We start from the raw sequence: 18,835 nt of genomic DNA, 5'->3' as shown, positions 1-18,835 counted from the left end.
ACCGGAAGTGGGGGGAATGGCGGTACTGGCTGCCCCGGAAGAGGCGGAGTTTGCGCGGGAGGGATGCTGCTAGTGCTATTGCTGCTGCTGTCCAAAGAGACGGAGGAAGAGGCGGCGGCGGCGGCGGCGGCGGCGGCGGCGGCGTGGGGCTCGGGATGAGCTGGAAGGCGCGCTGGGGAGCCACTCCGGAGCGGACGGCGGAGGGAGGGGACCCGTCGCCGCCACCCTCCCCTCCGCAGCAGCCTCCGCCTCCTCCTTTGCCTCCGGCTCCTTCTTCTTCTTCTTCTTCTTCTTCCCAGCTGCCCCCGTCTCCCGGGGGAAGCGTGGCTGCGTGGCTTCGGGGCAGAGCCTGGGGCAGAGGGGGCCGCTCCGTGGAGCCTGCGAGGGAGACCTTCCGGGCCATGACTGGGCTCTACGGGGCCATCCAGCCCGCAGACTCCGTCTCCCCCATCACCCGCACCCACGGCGCCGTCTTCAACCTCGAGTACTCCCCCGGAGGGTAAGCAGGATACTACTAGGTCCCATAGGGAGGCATCGGGGGGTCCTGGTCCATAGGGAGGCATCGGGGGGTCCTGGTCCATAGGGAGGCATCGGGGGATCCTGGCCCATAGGGAGGCATCTGGGGATCCTGGCCCATAGGGAGGCATCGGGGGATCCTGGCCCATAGGGAGGCATCGGGGGATCCTGGCCCATAGGGAGGCATCGGGGGGTCCTGGCCCATAGGGAGGCATCGGGGGATCCTGGCCCATAGGGAGGCACCGGGGGGGTCCTGGCCCATAGGGAGGCATCGGGGGATCCTGGCCCATAGGGAGGCATCGGGGGATCCTGGCCCATAGGGAGGCATCGGGGGATCCTGGCCCATAGGGAGGCATCGGGGGATCCTGGCCCATAGGGAGGCATCGGGGGATCCTGGCCCATAGGGAGGCATCGGGGGATCCTGGCCCATAGGGAGGCATCGGGGGATCCTGGCCCATAGGGAGGCTTCGGGGGATCCTGGCCCATAGGGAGGCATCGGGGGATCCTGGCCCATAGGGAGGCTTCGGGGGATCCTGGCCCCTAGGGAGGCATCGGGGGATCCTGGCCCATAGGGAGGCATCGGGGGATCCTGGCCCATAGGGAGGCATCGGGGGATCCTGGCCCATAGGGAGGCATCGGGGGATCCTGGCCCATAGGGAGGCATCCGGGGATCCTGGCCCATAGGGAGGCATCGGGGGATCCTGGCCCATAGGGAGGCATCGGGGGATCCTGGCCCATAGGGAGGCATCGGGGGATCCTGGCCCATAGGGAGGCACCGGGGGATCCTGGCCCATAGGGAGGCATCGGGGGATCCTGGCCCATAGGGAGGCATCGGGGGATCCTGGCCCATAGGGAGGCATCTGGGGATCCTGGCCCATAGGGAGGCATCGGGGGATCCTGGCCCATAGGGAGGCATCGGGGGATCCTGGCCCATAGGGAGGCACCGGGGGGGTCCTGGCCCATAGGGAGGCATCGGGGGATCCTGGCCCATAGGGAGGCATCGGGGGATCCTGGCCCATAGGGAGGCATCGGGGGATCCTGGCCCATAGGGAGGCATCGGGGGATCCTGGCCCATAGGGAGGCTTCGGGGGATCCTGGCCCATAGGGAGGCTTCGGGGGATCCTGGCCCATAGGGAGGCATCGGGGGATCCTGGCCCATAGGGAGGCTTCGGGGGATCCTGGCCCCTAGGGAGGCATCGGGGGATCCTGGCCCATAGGGAGGCATCGGGGGATCCTGGCCCATAGGGAGGCATCGGGGGATCCTGGCCCATAGGGAGGCATCGGGGGATCCTGGCCCATAGGGAGGCATCCGGGGATCCTGGCCCATAGGGAGGCATCGGGGGATCCTGGCCCATAGGGAGGCATCGGGGGATCCTGGCCCATAGGGAGGCATCGGGGGATCCTGGCCCATAGGGAGGCACCGGGGGATCCTGGCCCATAGGGAGGCACCGGGGGATCCTGGCCCATAGGGAGGCATCGGGGGATTCTGGCCCATAGGGAGGCATCGGGGGATCCTGGCCCATAGGGAGGCATCGGGGGATCCTGGCCCATAGGGAGGCATCGGGGGATCCTGGCCCATAGGGAGGCACCGGGGGATCCTGGCCCATAGGGAGGCTTCGGGGGATCCTGGCCCATAGGGAGGCATCGGGGGATCCTGGCCCATAGGGAGGCGGGAGTGTCTTTTAAGGTTGTAATCCCGCCTTGATAGTTGGGGGAGGCGGGAGGTATAAATAAACTATATTATTATTATTATTATTATTATTATTATTATTATTATTATTATTGAGACATTGGGGAACACTGGCCCATAGAGGGGCATCAGGGGACGCTGGCCCATAAGGAGGCTTTGGGGGCCGCTTGACCATAGGGAGATATTGGGGGACATAGGGAGACATTCTCCATCTCCAGAGAACAGGACACAGAACAATGGATGCAAACTACAGGAAAAGAGATTCCAGCTCAATATTAGAAGGAACCTCCTGACAGTAAGGGCTGTTCAACAGTGGAACGTTCTCCCTTGGAGAGTGAGTAGTCTCCTTTGGAGGTCTTTAAACAGAGGCTGGATGGCCATCTGTCAGGGATGCTTTGATTGTGAGTTCCTGCATGGCAGGGGGTTGGATTGGATGGCCCTTGTGGTGTCTTCCAACTCTGAGTCTGTGGTCCCAGACATGGTGGCTCAATGGTTAGAACACTGATTCTGAGTGCTCTCCCATCACTAGTCCCATCTTCTGCCAACCTAGCAGTTCAGTAATGTAAAAGCGCAAGTAAGATAAATAGGTACCACTTCAGTGGGAAAGTATCAGTGCTCTGTGAAGTCATGCTGGCTATATGACCACTGGAGTTGTCTTTGACAGCTCTGGATCTTCAGTTTAGTAGCAGAGGTGAGCACTGCCCCTACAGTTAGTCACGACTTGACATCCTTGTCAAAGGAGAAACCTTTACCGTTATGGTCCTAGAACAGATCAAGCCTGAAATTTCCCTGGAAGCCAAGATGACAAAACTGTGGCTTGTACTTTGGCCATGTCTTGAGAAGGAATGACACGTTAGAAAAGACCACAGTGCTAGGTAAGGTGGAGGGAAGTGGAAAGAAAGAAAGATCACACACTCGATGGATGGACTCTATTAAGGAGGTCATGGGCATGAATTTGCAAGAACTAAGAAGAGTGGTGAAGGATAGGGAATTTTGGAGGTATCTCTCCCACAGGGTGCCATGAATCAACATCAACTTGAGGGTAGTTAACAACAACAACAAAGCACCTTTGACACTCATTGAAAGAAAGAAGTTGGTGGCGTGAGGTGTTGTAGACTTGTATGTGAGGAAGGAGGCTCAAGTCCACCTGCTACCTTCTTTCTTTCATTTAGTCTCAAAGGTGCTACAAGTTCCCTTTGAACACTGAAAGTGGTGTTACACTGCATTATTTCAGTTAGAGCGTTGGACTAGAGTCTGTAGACCAGGGTTCAAATCACCGCACAAACATAAAAACTCACTGAGTGACCTTGGGCAAGTGGTACTCTCTCAGTCTCAGGATGGCAATGGCAAACCTTCCCGGAAGAAAACTTCCAAGAAAACCCATAGGGTCCTCATAAAGGCAAAAAAGACTTGGGCAATACAGCAAGAGATGCACCCTATATGATGACAGCCTATTTCTCATCTTCATTCCTTCATGGATGCGTGGGTCAAGGCGACATTCAGGCTTAAAACAGGAGTCTGCCCTGAACTTTCTACGCAACTTTCATCTCTATAGCTTAGTATTTTCTAGTGATATGTCATTACCTTGTATGTTGTATTATTTGTGTCCTGTGGCTGTTGTTTCCCAATGTGAAGTTGTTAGCAAATGATAGATTTAGGGGCTGTGCACACTGGCAGGAAAGGCCGGGTTGGGACAGAGTCAGGGCGTAGCGTCCATATGACGCACACCCCAGCTCAGCCTCCAAGCTGGCATGACACGGCACGCCACACCGCATGGCATGGGGCACCACAGCACTCCTCTGGCATTTTGTCTGCATGACACAGCATCAGAGGAACACCATAAAGTCTTGCCGCCATGTCTATCGCGCCCTGCAAAGGCCAGATCGGGAAACGTGTACAGTTGCCGTGGCCCTGATCTGGCTGTAAAAAGGGTGGTCTGCACAGCCCCTTAGTTAATAAGCCAGGCCAGACTTGTGTGATATATGCAACATTGGACTAGGACTCTGGAGATCAGGGTTCAAATTCCAGTTCGGCCATATAAATCTTGGGTAACTCACACTCTCACAGCCTCAGATGATGGCCATGGCAACCCCCCTCTGAAGAAACTTGCAGAGAAAATCCCATAGCCTTAGGGTGGTCATAAGTCAGGAACGACTTGAAGGCACACAACTACAACAAAAAAGTAAACCAGTTGGGAACTGATGTGACATGTACTGCCCAAGCTGGGGAAAGCTTTTTTTGTTTGTTTGCTTTCACTGGTTTCTTTGCATCATTTTTGTCCATCTGAGCTTGTGCAAGATGTTCTCCATCCAGTTTCATTTTGTGTCCTCTCTGAGCACCATGAAAAATAATTTGTGTATCTTGTGTATATCCATGCGTGAGAGTCAACGTGGTATAATGATTTGAGTTTAGGACTTTGGGAGACCATGGAAACCCACTGAATGACCTTGGTGAAGTCACACTCTCTCAGTCTGAAAGGAAGGTGATGGCAAATCCCCTCTGAACAAATCTTTCCAAGACACCCCGAAATTGGCCTTCTGTTTGTGTATGTGCCCTTCAAGTTGCCTGTTTTGGAGATCTCATGAATTTCATAGGGTTTTCTTAGGCAAGGAATACTCGGAGGTGGTTTTGCCAGGTACTCCTTCTGACACATAGCCCACAGCGATGGTTTCCAAAGGGTGGGGTGGGACCCAGGAGGAGCCTATTAAATATTAAATTTACCTAGATAAGACTGTTCTAATTTGAACAATGTTATTTCCTTGTAAACTGTTGAAATATGAGTGTACATTTATGTGCAAATGAAAATATGCTAAGTTAACAAAATATTTTTATTCATATACTGCATCAAGTGGAGGGGTGCAGTGTCCACATTTAAATATGAAGTGGGATCCCAAGGGTAAAAAGATTGAATACCACTGACATATAGCATGTGGCAGGCGTTGGCGGTGTCACATCCAAGTACTAACTAGAGCTGACCCTCCTTAACTTCCAGCGTCAGTCAGGATCTGGTGTTTTTAGAGTATTGAGGCTCTAGGTTTGCCTTAGGGTCACCATAATTCTGAGAAGAGTCAAAACAGCACAAGAACAACAAGCCTCCCTGAGAATTTTTGTAAATAAATGTTTGGGAAAGAAATGTAAATATTTCTTCTCCAATGGACTCTGTATTCAAGAAAAACAGGATATAAAAATCTTTGACTACAGTACTGCAAATACTCAGTTTTCTTGAGGTAGTTGAACCTAGTGTGTCATTTTAACCTTGTTGTGACTTACATGTCTCATATAAACACATACTTTCTGTCTGAAATAGGGAATTGTTTATCTGTCTTTTGGGTATTTTATATCGAGTATCTTTTGGAAACTGTGAAACTGTCATGCTTTTACACTCTGAATTCTAAGTTCTTCTGCAACGACTTGGTGTACAGAAGTGTTGAAGTTGGGAGAGAAGGTAGAATAAAAATATCATTGCACATTCAGCAGAAGGAAACAGCATGCCTGCAATGCTATTCTTATTATCTTTGCTTTTCAAAGGATAATCCCTTATACTCTGCCCTCTAAAGGTAACAGAAAAGTAACAGGAAGGTTCCCTTCGCTGCCAGCTCTCAAATGGCTTAACCTTTTTGGATTGCCCAGTATCTCCCCTAAAGTTGAGTGCCTTCAAGTTGTTATGATGATCCTAAGGCGAACCTGTCACAGGGTTATCCCCTATTGCCAATTATTTTTTAAGGTTACTTTGTTTTAGAATGACTGTCTGCAATAATTTTCCAAAATGCTTAATCTTTCAGCAGGGAAAAAATCTGTTTCTAAAAAAATGTTCTGTAAGAATTTGTTATGTAGCAAGCACAGCTAGTGAAAAAGCTGAAGTTTTGCTAGGCCACAGAAAGATTTGTTTAGTGCAAGAGAATTCTACATTGGTGGTTAGATAGAGGTGCTATTTGGTTCAAGTAAATCTAGATCAGATTGGCTTCAGTCAGCAACTGAATTAAATAATGGCCTGTTACACACAGGCCAAAATAAAGCTGCTTCGAGTCACTTTGGAGGTATGCTATTTCAATGATGCATGCGTCCTAAGAGTCCAAAAGCCGCACCAAAGGCACACTCCAGTTCTAAGGACTGGAGCGCAGCTTTGGTGCGGCTTTTGGACTCTTAGGACACATGCATCATTGAAATACCATTCCTCCAAAGTGACTCGAAGCAGCTTTATTTTGGCCTGTCTGTAACAGGCCAATGCAAGTGATTGTAAAGACAGTGACAGAGAAACTGGAGTTGTTCCAGTGGATCTCAGTGGAAATGTGTTATATTCTGTTACTAGCCACAGCCTGCTACAGTTTTTGAGTGCCCTAAATTAGCACATCCACGGTTTTCAGTGTTACTTCCTCAGAAATTTGTAACAAACCATTATTATTATTATTATTATTATTATTAACCTTTATTTATAAAGCGCTGTAAATTTACACATGTGAGGGTACTACATGTAAAAACTGAAAAACAAGTATTCCAATAAGAATATTTTGCACATAATAATTTGCTTGAATATTGTATGTAAACCTCATTAAATATGCTTTCTTTTTTTAAAAATCAGTTTAAATATTTATGGGCTTGAAGAATATTTTTTAAAATTATTTAGTAAATATAAGTCAAGAAATGACTAATTCAGACCCCCTTTATGTAAGGCATGGGGGAAAAAATCCAATTCAAAATGTTCCCCAAAATCCACGTCACAGTTAGTTATTGACAAGGGATTATAGAGGTTAAATTGGCAGGAATATTTGACTTCTGGAAGCAGAAAGTTAGTCAGGCAGTTGATGCAGAAAGGTACGGTTAGACAGATCTGCATATGACACAGCTGCATTTGAATCTGATATCTGGACATGGTAGCCATTGGTTCAGTGGGTGTCTTCTTCCACACAAAGTGGAAGATATAGGATGTCATGGCATTCAAACTGGGTGATGTATAATTTTTTTATAGTGATAAAGTTTCTTAGCTGAAGTGGAGGGAGATTCCCAAGCAAGAATTAAAATGCTTTGAAATATATGTGCCATTTCAGTCAAGACTGAGTTTCCAGTAGTTAGTAATCCGACGATACTGTGTTCATTGCCAAATATCATCCAATTTCTACCCTTTGTGGTTTGAACTCCAGCTTTGGTTTTCTGAATAGTGAAACAAAAATCCCAAATCATATGAATGTGCACTTTCCCTTCACAACATTAAGCCAAAATAAAGAAAAAAATTAATAATAACAAGGTAGGCTTCCTGGGTGTTTGTTTTTCACTTTCCAAATGTTGGTCATGAGCAGTACCTGTCAAACATAGCCAATAAGTGGGTGATTATTCATTCCAACAACATTTGGAGGACTACAAGTTATCCACCTCTAATGCACCAAGTACATTAATTTGATCTTTTATCTTAAGGCCAAAGCACCCCAGTTTGACAGCTTTAACTGCCCTACCTCAGTGCTAGGGAATCCTGGGAATTGTGGTTTATTGTGGCACCAGAGCTCTCTAAGAGAAAAGGCTAAATGTCTCACAAAACTACATTTTCCAGAATTCCCTAGCATTGAGCTAGGGCAGTTAAAGCCACCTCAAAGTGGGTTATTTCTGCGGTGTGTTTTGGACCTTAGTTTAAAAGAGCTGTATTCCACAGCTGACAAAATACCACATCATAAGCACTGAAACTTTGAGTGACTTTGTTGTTGTGTGCCTTCAAGTAATTTCTGATTTATGGCAACCTTAAATTGACCCAATTATAGAGTTTTCCAGGCAAGATTTGCTTGAAAGGGTTGCTTCCCCAGAGAGAGTTTGACTTGCCAAAGGTCATCCAGTAGGTTTCCATGGCCATCGGGGATTCAAACCCTGATCTCTCAGAGTCCCAGCCCAATGCTTAAACTCTACAACTCTGGCTCTCTTTCGCTAACTAAATATCTTGTTTTTACTATTAGGCACAAAAAAGCTGACATGCAAACTTGTTGGCTGTCATTCAGGAAAAAACCTACCCATATGCAGAGGCTTTGAGACTGCTTGAAACATAAATGAATAATTGTCTGGTCCCACTTGATGGAACAGTTGGATTATGTTACCCTAGCATGAATTCCTATTCCAGTATGTTTAGAGTACTTGCCTAGGTGAAAACATATGTTTTACTGTTGCCTCTAGCTTATGATTGTCAAGTGGAATCTGATGTCTGAATGCAGCAATGGTGTTTACTGCTCCAATGCTGTGATGGCTACTTGAGCTGTTGAAGGATGCCCCAAGCCACAAAGTCTACTTGCTCCTCTAATGACAATGTTGTATATAAAAGACCAACAAGTTTTGGCTCTAGTTAGAATGTCTACTATACAGGTATATTCAGGTCCAAAACACACTGAAGAAATAATCAGTTTGAGACCGCTTTAAATGCCCTGGCTCAGTGCTAGGGAATCCTGGGAATTGTAGTTTATTCTGGCACCAGAATTCTCTGACAGAGAAAGCTAAATGTCTCACAAAACTACAGTCTCCAGAATTCCCTAGCATTGAGCCAGGGCATTTAAAGTAGTCTCAAACTGGAATATCTCTGCAGTATGTTTTGGATCTCACTTAACAAAGTAGATGTATTTGTGGGCATGATTTCCTTAACAGAAAATTTTGTACTACAAACAACATGGAAAGAATGGGGATAGGTTCCTGCCACGGCAATCAAGAAATGATGTTCAACATGTTTCAGCAAAGTTCTTATACAAAACTAATAATATGCACATGTGAAATGAAACAACCAGGTGAGGTCAACCTTGCATAAATGAACAAAAAGCTTTTGAACCTTTTACAGACCACTTAAAAGCTTTTTTTAGAAATAACTGATGATATTTCCCCCCTTTTACGGCCTCTGTTTTCCTTAGGATTTCCATTTTGATGGCCCAATATATAGATCTGTGCTTTAAAAAAACATGCTGGGTGTAGCTTATTGCTCTCCCCTTTCTTCCTCTATCATGCTGTTTAAGCATATTCAGTAAGGGATTCTAGAGGCAGTACATTGCCCTATGTAGGCAAGCACACAAGACAATTGTAGACTTAGCAAAAGTAAAAAAGTAGCACTTTCCTGCTGAAGTTTTATTGCACTGTTTACTGCAGAAATACTGCAGCAGAACAACACTGAAGGTCTGTGTTTCTCCAGCCTTCCTTTATCATCCTCACAGCTTAAATTTGTAGCTGGACAGAGCATAAGGAGGAAAACGTTGGCTAGGTGGGCGTTTAAAAAGCTTTAAAAGCAGTTTCTTCTTTATAGGCTTTGTTAACTGAGATATACCTGCATAGAAATTCTGCAGAAATCTCTAGAACAGTGATTCCCAAAAAAGGAGGTATGCCCCCTGCCCTTGGGTGCAATGAAAAGATACAGGAGGGCAGTGAGAGGGAAAGTGGATAGCAGGAGGGGCTTTCAAAGTATTAATGCACAACAAAGACAGGGAGAACCAGCAGCCTGTAGAACCATGGTTGGGATCAAGGGTGCATGAAACATCTTTCTGTTCTTGTGGTGGTGGTGCCTTCAAGTCATTTTCAACTTGTGGTGACCCTAAGGCAAACCTACCATGGTTTTTTGGCATGTTTCTTCAGAGGGGTTTGCCATTGCCATCCTCTGAGGTTGAGAGAGTGCGCCTTGCCCAAGGCCATCCAGTGGGTTTACATGGCTGAGGCAGGATTCAAACCCTGGTCTCCAGAGTCCTAGTACAACACTTAAACCACTACACCACACTGGCCCAAAATGTCTTTTCCAGGTCCCTTAAAACCACCCCATAGCCACACTGATTGCTTTGTGTGGTGTTGTCTCCAGCTCTTCAACACCTCACATGAGTTCACTCCCTTAGTCGTGTCTTTTGCTATGGCAGTTGGAAATGCTTGGATGCAGGGTATTGCTTCTGTAGCTCGAAGTGGTACCATTTTGAGACAGAATTACTGACTGGAGCAAGGAGTTAAAGCACATGGCAGCCAGGGAGAAGTGGTGGCAAAAAGGAGCTTTTACATTTAGGGCCCTGCTTAAGCTTTGTGAGCTTTGCTGGGACATGACTGGCAGATTGGAGCTGAACTGCTGCTCATGCTTTCTTTCGTTGGACAGAGAAGAGGTAGCAGAAGAAATAGTATTGAGAGGGGATGACTTCAAGCTGTATGAGGAACACACATCTCTGAGGAAGGATGGAGAGGATATCTGGGATTGATTCTTGGAATGAGTCCCTTAACTTGGAGTGGCTCATCTAGTTAAAATCTCTCCTGTTCCCCATCCACACAAGTCACACAAGACCACTGTAAACCCCCTACATGTGTACTGGTTGTGCTTCTTTTCCTTGATAAAGAAGGACTGAGAGTCCTTTCTTGCCAGGGAGAAGATTCTCCCTTTGCATTTGGTCACTTGGGGAGCAGCAATAAAGCTGAGCAGGGACCAAGGGACCTCTTGCTTGCCCTGGCCTTTGCTGCAAGGCTGGCACAGGGGCAGCCAGATGCTCAGTTGCTGCTCCCAGGGTGACCGGGTGGTGAAGGGAGCAGTGACTGAGATTTGTTTTGAATTTGCAGTAGAACAGTGGGCCTAATATCAAGAAATACACATGGGGGTGGGGGCCTAGGGTTGTTGCCCAGGAGGAAAGGGGGTGGTAGCAGGGGACCACTGCTATAGAGAGTATCTCTGTTCCTGAAGCAATTCTGCTTGGGTTAGCTCCAAGTTTAAGCCTGTCTAATTGGGATGACTGAAGCAGGCTTCCCCCCACTGTCCTCTCCAAAGTAGCTCTTCCACACCAGCACAGGATGTGAGAATGCTGTGGAATGTGAGCTGCAGAATGTGGTGAGCTGTGGTACAATCATGATGGGAGGGAAGAATCTTAAAAACTGACCAGAGGTGACTTCCATGTGTAGATCCTTTCTGCCTATGGAAGGAAGATCTTTGATCCATTCCATTCTTCTCACAACTCTGTATGTGTGTGCCTTTCAGTCTTTGGATCATGCCAGTGAGAGGATGTTTCTTTGTGCATAATGCCTTGCTGCTTTTCTCTTTCCTATCCAGGTCAGTGCTAACCGTGGCTTGTGAACAGACTGAGGTCCTACTTTTTGATCCTATCTCTTCAAAGCACATCAAAACTCTCTCAACTGCTCATGAGGACTGTGTAAATAATATCAGGTTAGTTTGCTGGCAAGTGAAAACCAGGAACAGAAGTATAAAATTCCAGTAACTGTTTTGTTTAGCTCTGAAAGCATGGGTGGGCGAGGCTGTAACTTATAATGACACCCAAATCAGTCCTTTTCTTGTTGATGTTGCTGTTGCCCCCCTCAATAGGTAATATCATTCGTTGGACTAATTTATTTTCTCTGCTGAGTCTAAGCCAGGGTGCAAAGCATTGTGGCTGATATAAAGTCACAAAGCTTGCAAAAAGCATAGAAAGCAGGCAGTCCCTAACTGTGTAGTACATGCCTACATTCTGTTTGTTAACAAGATGGGACCTAGCGAACTGGCTTTTTAATATGATATTTACAATATTAGTGCAACTAGTATTGCTCTCACCATATTTGGAAAGAGTTGTGTGCCATGCCCACATTTCATCTTGAAAACATTAAAAATACCCTCTTCTCAAAAAAGTTGGTCTTCGGGATTCTTATGAATACAGTGGCTGATGGAAGAGAAACTTTCTGTGACCAAAGCCAGTGTAGGCTGGGGCTTAAGAGTTCCAATGAGAGAAGCTTTGCTCTTGGGGATACTCCCAGTAGAGGAAGGAGAGGGTAGTAGCAATATCACTCCCTGAAAATTGTTTCTCTCACTTCTCCAAGCTGGAACCTCTCCTGGATTTTAGTTCTTCCTATGATTGGCAGGAACACTTCTCAGCCCTTTGGTTTCTCAAGGATTAGCACATGTTTTATGGCTGAAAGGTGTTGTGGATTGGTTTTTTTAGTTGGTAAGGTGCTAATAGACCCTGAATGTTTTGTCACATGTAGTTGCCGCAATGGATAGATGTATCTATCCCTCTGGGATTTGTTCCTGTAACTCTGAAGCTGGAGTGTGCATGTCTCTGCTGATGAGCTCACTGGTATCTGGTGTCACCTTTCGACAAAGTGTCTTGGAGATAACAACTCTCCCATCTAACTGTTTAAGCTACTTATGCATTGTGGGTTTTTTGCTCAGAATCTAGAGATTACCAGGGTGAACCAGTATCGCTTTGAGAGAATTAATGGTAAAATTTGTCTGTAGAGCAAGCATGTAAAGATGGCTGTAGGGCAAGCATGGAAAGATGACTTTCTACATTTCAAAAATTTTGAGACCATTGAAATGTTCTGAAGTGTATCTGCTTAGCATAAATGTGCATGCGGATGTGAGTGAGTGAGAGAATTGGATATGTATACATAAACATACTTAGAGGTTTTGCTTTATTCAGATCATTTTGCATACTTTTTCTTAATTACCCTTCTAAAAATCTTTCAAATTAGGTCAGTATTATCACCAGATACCAAATGGGGTTAGACTTAATGGCTGTGGTGAGATTTGAACCTAGGTCTTAAAGTTCAGATCTTAAAGTGCAGTAGTACAGTGGCGTGCACACACACACCTTTGCTTTGTGTACCCCTCCCTTCTTCTCCAAGTTACTGTTGGTACTTTGGTGCTGTTGTTTATGGATGACAAAAGGATTCTGTTTGCTTTTTTTGGCGACCCAAAATGCATATTTTGAAATTTAGTAGTGAATGTGCATTGATGAAATTGTGAAACCCTTCCAAATGTAGGATCATATGTTCACAAGCATGAAATTTGTCACCAGTTGTCTTTCAGACTCCTTGGTCTAAAAAACTCATCTCCATTCCAGCAATATCAGTCTTTGTGTCCATTTTTTTATTTCATAGTTGAGATGCTTTAAAAAATTTTCCCTCACTGTAGGCATCTGTTGGTATCATCCAAGGGTTGCATTTTGACACTTTGTATAAGTAGGTTTGATCTGAATTTCAGTATATGAGATGGTTTCTCATCCTTTCCACTTTATTTGTAGGTTTCTTGATAACAGACTGTTTGCAACATGTTCTGATGACACTACCATAGCACTTTGGGATCTGAGAAAGCTAGATTCAAAAGTGTGCACTTTGCATGGTCACACCAGCTGGGTCAAGAACATCGAATATGACACTAACACAAGATTGCTAGTTACATCTGGATTTGATGGAAATGTTATCATTTGGGATACCAACAGGTAATCAACTTTGGCACTGTTGCCTCTTCTTCAAATTAAAATTTTGAAAATGAGGTATGCCTGTTTGTCTGAAACACTTTTATTCTTTATTTTTATTTCCAAACTTTTTGGTTGCATGCAGAGATGATATTATGGCATGATATGGGTGTACAGACTTGGTTCATGACTTAAAATGGGTGGGTAGTTACATGAGGTTCAGGTGCCATACACATCCTATACCACACTAGAAGCTGCACTCCTGAATATGCCTCCTCTTGGGGCTGAAAGAAGAAATTTTGGCGTGTTTTTGCACTTCCCACCCAGCTATTTTAGGACCAGCAGATACCTTTTCCAAACCGGGAAGTAAATCAGAATTCACTTATTTTGAAGAAAGGCCTCCCCTGAATACAAAGCAGTCCACTGGGGACAAGAACATGGTGAAATTGCCCCCACAGCATTCCCTTGAGTGGGTGAGGAGGCATTTTGAGTTGTAAAATTGTATTTGTAACAAGAACAAAGAAGATGTAGATTTGGGAGCCCCTGAGGGCAACAGACCCTGACCTGCTATCAGACCTGTCCCTTACTTGCCTTTCTTGAGGTGGAGGCAGAGTTGAAAGCATTGTAAGCCTGAGGGCAGGGAACCGTCTAATTAAAAAGATTGTATGTACAGTGCTGTGTAAATTTACAGCGCTATATAAATAAAGGTTGTTAATAATAATAATAATAATAATAATAATAAATAATAATAACAACAACAACATTTATACTAATTTTAAATACCATCTTAACCCTGGGAACTAGATTCTTATAACCAGAGTGTAATTTTGACTGTGCTTTGATGTGTCTCTCCAGGTGCACAGAAGATGGCTGCCCCCACAAGAAGTTCTTTCACACACGCTTTCTCATGCGTATGAGATTGACCCCAGATTGTTCCAAAATGTTAATCTCAACTTCTTCCGGGTATCTCCTGATCTTGCATGACCTTGACTTAACCAAATCTTTAGAGGTTGTCAGTTACCCCATTTTAAGAGCCAGGAGAACCACATCCAGTTCAGGTGAGTCCATGTGTTATGGGTAAGATACCTTTATCCTATGTACTGTGACTGTGTGTAGCAAAAGATAGCTAGAGTTGGGAAGCCATGTTGTGCAAGAAGAATAAATTCACCAATCTGAAAAGTCATCAAATATTGCAAATTAAACAAATAAGTTAGGAGAACTTGGGCTGTGTTCCATCACCTCCAGGTTGCTAGAGGAAAGTATCAAGGGTAGTGATATGGCAAGGTCTTTTACAGGGAAGTTTTGCCTTTGCTAATTTTCTCTTTAAGGAACTTGTATCTGCTTCTGGGGACCCAGGGGAATTATTGGAGCTCAGTAATGATTGCTTTATAAATATTTGTGGGTATTTATAAAATCTCCAGACCTTTCCTGTAACAGGATTATTGTCAAACAAATACTGCAACAATGAAAAGTTTTAAAGAAGATCATTAGAATATTACATTAGGAGACCTGTACAGAGAAGAGATGAAAGCCTTAAGCTAATACATTAGGATAGTTGAACACTGTTTTTTGGATTTACATGAGACTGATTTTCCATTCCCAGATCTGGCATCTGCCACCTCTTCTGGTCCTAGGAGTGCCGGGTCACCATGTCATCAGGGAGACTCAAACCCACTGTCAGAGAAACATACGGTACGAGCTACCCAGCGAGAAGGTGCGTTAAAACACAGAGTTAAAACAAGTTGGTTCTGTGAACAGGGTATTCTACCCACTAAATACACACTCTTAATATTTCCAGATTTAATAAAATTAATCTAGCCATGCCTGTTTAGTGTTAGTTACACTGGATATTGACAAGCTAGAATGTTCCAGAGGAGGGCAACCAAAATGGTGAAGAGTCTGGAAACCATGTCCTAGGAGGAGCGGCTTAGGGAGCTGAGTTTAGCCTGGAGAAGAGAAGGATAAGAGGTGATATGATAGCCTTGTTTAAATATTTGAAGGGGTGTCATATTGAGGATGGAGCAAACTTGTCTTCTACTGCTCCAGAGACTAGGACTGAGCAGTGGATGCAAACTACAAGAAAAGAGATTCCATCTAAACTTTAGGAAGACCTCCCTGATGGTAAGAGCTATTCAGTAGTGGAATATGCTGCCTCAGAGCATGATGGAGTCTCCTTTGTAAATCTTTTACCAGAAGATGAATGTCCCTTGGCAGGAGGACATGCAGGGTAATGGACTGAATACCCCTTGTGATCTCTTCCACCTCTATGAGTTGTGAGAATGAGTGATTGCAACTCATCCCCTGGTGCTTCTGCTCCATCCCTTCCTTGTTTTTTAACTGGTTGGGTACTGGAAGAGGATAATGATTGTCTGGTACTTTTCCTCATCATAGGTGGATCTCCACGCAATAGTCTTGAGGTTTTAACCCCAGAAGTTCCTGGTGAGAGGGATCGGGGAAACTGCATCACATCACTGCAGCTCCATCCCAAAGGATGGGCTACGCTTCTTCGATGCTCAAGTAACTCTAATGACCAAGAGGTAAAAAGCATGGTGGTGATAGTGTGCACATGCATGTATGTTAATCAGATTGCTTTCATGAAGAGGCACTGGAATTCTCTTTAGCTGTTAAGTTCTTTGAAAGGAGAGTTGTGAACTGTCATTCTGCTGTTAAGTTATTAGAAATGTGGTAATGGTTGTGATTTTGCCTGATCTACCATAACTTTGTGGTTGTGTCTATAGTTCTGAATCTGAGAAGCAGCAATGGCCAGTTGAAACAGCTCATGCACACTTAGTCTGCATATTCAGTCTTGATGTTTGGTTGTTTGTTTATTATATTTGCATTCCATCTTTCCTCCAAAGAGCTATGGGTAGAATTTTTATCTCCACAACTCTATGAGGCAAGTTAGGCTGAGAGATGGTGACTGGCTTCAAGTCATTTAGTGAATGTCATGGTTGAATTGGGATTTGAACCTTTGTCTCTCCAGCCTTAGTCTGTTACTCTGAACTAATATCCGTATCCAGTGCATGTTGAGTAATACATACTTCCACAGCATGTTGCATTATCTGAGATGGTTTTGAATGGAGGTAAAGATTTTATTTTTCTTTCATTTATTTCCCACCTTTCTCTCAGCATGAAATCCAGGGCAGTATACAACCTTTTAATAGACACAATACAAATAAAAAGCTCTTAACATAAAACTGAAAACACAATTAAACTAGATGTCTGTTTAAAAAGAAAAGTAAAAAATGTAAGTTAAAAGCAGCTGTAGAAAGACATATAAAACATGATAGATGCAGCATCCCCCATTAAAAGCTCTAACTATCACAACAAATTAACAAACAAATGCCTCCTTAAATAAAAAGGTCTTTAGCTGCCAGTGAAAGAACAGCAGAGAAGGGGCCACCTGTGCTTACCTGAATACTAGATAAAACAGACAGCAGGGGAGGGCATTGCTGCTCCCATAGGAGAACTCTCATTCTGTAATGTGTGTGATGAATTCATAATCGCTAGCCAGGTTTGACTGTTGTTTTTCCCCACTTTGTGCAGTGGACTTGTGTCTATGAATTCCAAGAAGGAGCCCCAGTGCGACCAGTTTCCCCTCGCTGTTCCCTTCGATTGACTCACTGCATTGAGGAAGCCAACGTTGGCCGGGGCTATATCAAAGAACTGTGTTTCAGCCCAGACGGCCGAATGATTGCCTCCCCACATGGCTATGGAATCCGCTTGTTGGGATTTGACACCCAGTGCAGCGAACTGGTGGACTGCTTGCCCAAAGAAGCCGCCCCCTTGCAAGAAATCCGCTCGCTCTATTCACACAGTGATGTGGTCCTGACCACCAAATTCTCTCCAACACACTGTCAGATTGCCTCCGGGTGCCTTAGTGGTCGCGTTTCTTTATATCAACCAAAGTTCTAGGCACCTCTTGCCTTGAAAGGAACATGTGGTGTTTGTTTTTTAAATTACTTCAGTTTAGTTGGAGTGTTTTTTGTTTTTGTTTTTAAAAGAAAAAAAAATCTTGTAAATTTGGACCAGTACAGAGTTACTCTGATCCCTGGACTGAAAAGCAACACAGATTCAGTCCAACCCTTTATGTAAGCGTGTGTATGTTTGTTGTGACTCAGAATTTTCACATCAGACTTCTGTGTATTCTTCCTCTTTGTTCCTGCTGATTCCACTCATGCTGTTTGGCTAGAACATGGAGACACTCATGAGCCTTGTTTTCCCCTATGACTATTTGTGCAAGGTGGGCTTCAGAGGAAATACCAGCCAAAATCCACGTGCTTCTTTCCCTGAACTGGATTTCAGCTCTCTTTTGGGGTTCTAGATTTTGCTATATTTTTCTTCTCTTTCTAGATAATGAAGCACTTGCACACTACATTAGCTACATGCAGCCGATACACTTGTTTTGTGAACAACTCTACAAAATAATCTTATCACATTTTGGTATTGTTCTGCTGTAGTTCAATCTGTTTTCCTGGTATTCTAGAAACTGTAGCCCTGTTTATGGCACCATCACTCCAAGACTTGGAAGCACAGTTGCTCTTCCTTGGTTTGTAAAGAAAAACTGGATAGCCTAACATCTTGTCTTCACAGGTCTTATAAAGGAGCACCTTCTGTAATATCATTGGACATAGATTAGATACATTGTTGGATCACTAAGTATGTGCCCAAACATTGAAGTTCACAGTCTAGCAGAAAGTTCTCTGCATAAACCTCAAGAAAATAAATAAGAGCTATGCAAGTGCCAAAGCTCTGGCAGAACTTCACAGTTCAGTGAGGCCTGTGCAAGAGAACATGCTGCTGAATTGTGTAGCAACCCTTTGATGGGTCTTGGTCACCGCAAAAGGCTTGGGGAGTGAATAAAATCTTTTATAAAAAAAATAAGTTGAATGTTGCTCAGTGCTGTTGTAATTTGCAGAATCTCTTAAGGCTATTTGACCTTTAATTGATGTGCCTTGAAAGTCACAAAATGATGCTATTCCATCTGTAAGAAGGCCTAGTGCAAGTGTGCACACATTTTGCCCTGGTAAGCTAGCTCTCCAGCTGTATATGAAAATCAGTCAGAAGATTGTGGAAAGGATATGTTTTCTCCTCTGGTAATAATAACAATTTTTATTAGCATATTGGCACATCCTTTGGAACTGTTTCTGCAACTGTTAATTGAACAAACTTAATTGTGTTTTTCCACTGCAGATACTTATGTGAAATAAACCAAGCAACCATAGATCTGTTTTGCTTTGTTCTTGACCAAAGGGGCACATTTCACACCCATTCACCAAGTCGTGAATGTGTTGGTGGTGACTTTGTTTCACCATTTCACTCAGTCAAACACTGAGCAGCCGAATTCAGAAATTTAGGAGTGAACCATGGAAGAAGATACAGGAAGTGGAGGGTCTGTGATTTTCCAAATTAAAGAGGAAACAATCAAACAAAACCAATCTCCTTGAAGATCCTGGTCTTCTATTGGACGTCTAGT

The 18,835-nt window shown here is 44.5% G+C and overlaps 1 protein-coding gene across 1 annotated transcript; it reads left to right on the top strand.

Annotated features, from left to right (window-relative positions):
• Nucleotides 1-53: 53 nt before the first annotated feature.
• Nucleotides 54-18,583, top strand: DCAF10 (DDB1 and CUL4 associated factor 10). The gene is made up of 7 exons (XM_089488747.1): nt 54-499; nt 11,223-11,336; nt 13,186-13,383; nt 14,215-14,417; nt 14,963-15,073; nt 15,751-15,896; nt 16,906-18,583. Exons 1-7 carry the CDS (start codon nt 156-158, stop codon nt 17,272-17,274), a joined length of 1,485 nt encoding a protein of 494 aa, XP_089344873.1. The 5' UTR covers nt 54-155; the 3' UTR covers nt 17,275-18,583.
• The last annotated feature ends 252 nt before the right edge of the window (nt 18,584-18,835 follow it).

The sequence above is a fragment of the Sceloporus occidentalis genome, unplaced genomic scaffold (genome assembly GCF_023333645.1).
Source record: "Sceloporus occidentalis isolate IW3139 unplaced genomic scaffold, rSceOcc1.0.p SCAF_1, whole genome shotgun sequence".
Taxonomy (NCBI): Eukaryota; Metazoa; Chordata; class Lepidosauria; order Squamata; family Phrynosomatidae; genus Sceloporus; species Sceloporus occidentalis.
This window is presented reverse-complemented; position numbering and strand designations above follow the sequence as displayed.